The 2,121-nt window shown below is 64.4% G+C and overlaps 1 protein-coding gene across 1 annotated transcript; it reads right to left on the bottom strand.

Moving 5' to 3' along the window:
- Positions 1–283: 283 nt before the first annotated feature.
- On the bottom strand, positions 284–1,724 carry LOC113566974 (fibrous sheath CABYR-binding protein-like). The gene is made up of 4 exons (XM_026994214.1): positions 1,701–1,724; positions 1,124–1,467; positions 567–826; positions 284–489 (listed from the first exon to the last, which is right to left on the bottom strand). Exons 1-4 carry the CDS (start codon positions 1,722–1,724, stop codon positions 284–286), a joined length of 834 nt encoding a protein of 277 aa, XP_026850015.1.
- Positions 1,725–2,121: the final 397 nt, after the last annotated feature.

The raw sequence follows: 2,121 nt of genomic DNA, 5'->3' as shown, positions 1-2,121 counted from the left end.
CTTACTATTTTCTCGCGATGCCGGGTGTTTTCTTTGTTTTTCTTGTGCGCGTCTGGTTTTCCCTACTGCCCTTCGCTGGCGCGCATGCCTTCCGCCGGCCCTCTGGATGCTTCGGGTAAGTTTTCCTCCCGCTTTGACGCCTTCCGCCGCCTTCATTCAAGCTTCACCGATCATTTCTAGCGATGCCCCGCTGTTCCTCTGCTGCAAGGTAAGACCATGTTTTTTTGTTTTTTTTTTTTTTATTTGTTCTTGTTTTCAGTTACTTTTTTTCCATTCTTCTTCTCTACTCCTCTTCGGCTGTGGGTGCCACCGCTGGGCCTGTCGACTCCTGTGGCCGTGCCCGCCGCCTCGGGTCCCGCTCGTCACTGGCGCGTGGTGCCTCCTCCCACAGTCGAGCCTCCCTCGCCTCCTGCCCGGGCTGCTGGGGCGCGGGCCCAGAGGCCCACGATATGTGCAGCGTTTGCACGAGCAAACCGCGGAGCGCACCTCCTGCGAGACGAACGGCCCGATGGCGGCTCCCTGTGGCCCGTGCTAGTGCTGCTGCTGCTGCTGATGCTGCTGCTGACGCTGCTGCAGCTGCTGCTGATCCCCTTGGCAGCGCGCGTTGTCAGCCGGCGGCCGACGCTGGAACAGCTCTTCCTCTGCCCCCGGTGACGGTGGGGCCTGCGGCCGTGGCTCCTCCTCGGACTCGACGTGTTCAGGGGGTGGCTGCCAAAGCTCTTCCTCCTCCACCTCGGCTCGTCGTAGCCTCTCCTGCCACTCCTCTTCGGGCGACTGGACTCGAGCCGCCTTCGGCGCTGGTGGGCACTCCGCCTCCTCCTCATCGCTGGAGATCACCGCCAGCCCGCATGCCGCGCCCTCCGCCCGCGTCGCCCTTGCCTTCTCCGCTTCCGCACGCAGACGCGCCATCTCCCTTTGCTCCGCTGCGTTGATCCGGCTAATACACCGCCATTGGTGCGCGAAGTCCCGTTTGTGGCGCTCAGCCTCCGCTTCTTGCGCCGCCTTTTCAGCCTCCTGCGTGGCCTTCAGCCTCCTGCGTGGCCTTCAGCCTCTTTGCCAGCGTCAGGGCGTCCTCCCATAACGCCGTTGCCTCCGCTCCTCCGTCGCCGCGGCCAGCGCGAACCGCCGGTGCCATTCCGCGAGGCGTCGTGCCTCAGCGGCCGCGTTGTTTTCCGCGATGTCGGCCTGCGTTGCCTGCGGCTCTTTGACCGCGGTTTCGGTCGGCGTTGTCTGCGGCTCTTTGACCGCGGTTTCGGTCGGCGTTGGCTGCGGCTCCTCGACCTGTGGGTCTGTCGGCCGCTGATCCCCTCGCCGGGCCGTCGACCTCCCCCTTGTGCGTGCCGACGACTCCTCTTCCTTGGCCGTACGCGTCGAACGCGTGGACGCCCGCTTCGAGGCCCGCTCACTGGGCTCCTCCTTCCGCGTCTCCGTGCGCCCCCTCCTTCCTCCCTCAGGCCACTCCTCGCGCTTGCCGGTGCGGGGCTCTTCGTGCTTGCTGGTCCGGGGCCCTCGCGCCTGCTGGTCCGGGGCTCCTCGCGTTTGCCGGTGCGGGGCTCCTCGCGTCTGCTGGTGTGGGGCTCCTCGAGTCTGCTGGTCCGGGGCTCCTCGCGCTTCGCCTCGCGTGCGCGTTTTCTCCGTGGCGCCGGCTCCCAGCTCACCAATTCCAGGTCACTTTCCGCCTCGGTGTACCCCGGCTATACCACCGGGGACACCGTCGGTCCCATGGATCCCGCGGTTGACACTAGCGGTGAGGCCAATAACTGTAGCTCCGGGGACCTACTCCTACTCGCCCTTTGCTCCTCGCGCTCGACCTGGTACGCCTGCCGCCTGATACCCGCGGCGAATCCATTTCCGCTGCTCCGTTATATACCTTATTAAGTGCTGCTGCATCTTACCCTTTTTTTTCCACGTGGTCAACTTTTGAAAAGTCCTGATCGTGCGCTGCTCCCTCCTTTATAAGGGCTCGTGCCGGTGCTCACCGTTCCCTGTAACGGTGCCTTACATGGGCCCGTGGGACGGCTCTCTCTTGCCTTCCAGCTGGCTCTCTCGCTCGCTCCCGTTTTGAAAGTTATCCGCGCCTCTCGCCGCGTTAACCCTAGGGTGCCCCCTGGTTTTGTTAGC

Source organism: Drosophila persimilis, unplaced genomic scaffold (assembly GCF_003286085.1).
Source record: "Drosophila persimilis strain 14011-0111.01,24,50 unplaced genomic scaffold, DperRS2 tig00001445-arrow-arrow-pilon, whole genome shotgun sequence".
Taxonomy (NCBI): domain Eukaryota; kingdom Metazoa; phylum Arthropoda; class Insecta; order Diptera; family Drosophilidae; genus Drosophila; species Drosophila persimilis.
Note: the sequence above shows the minus strand (reverse complement) of the source record. Positions and strands in the feature narration are given on the sequence as shown.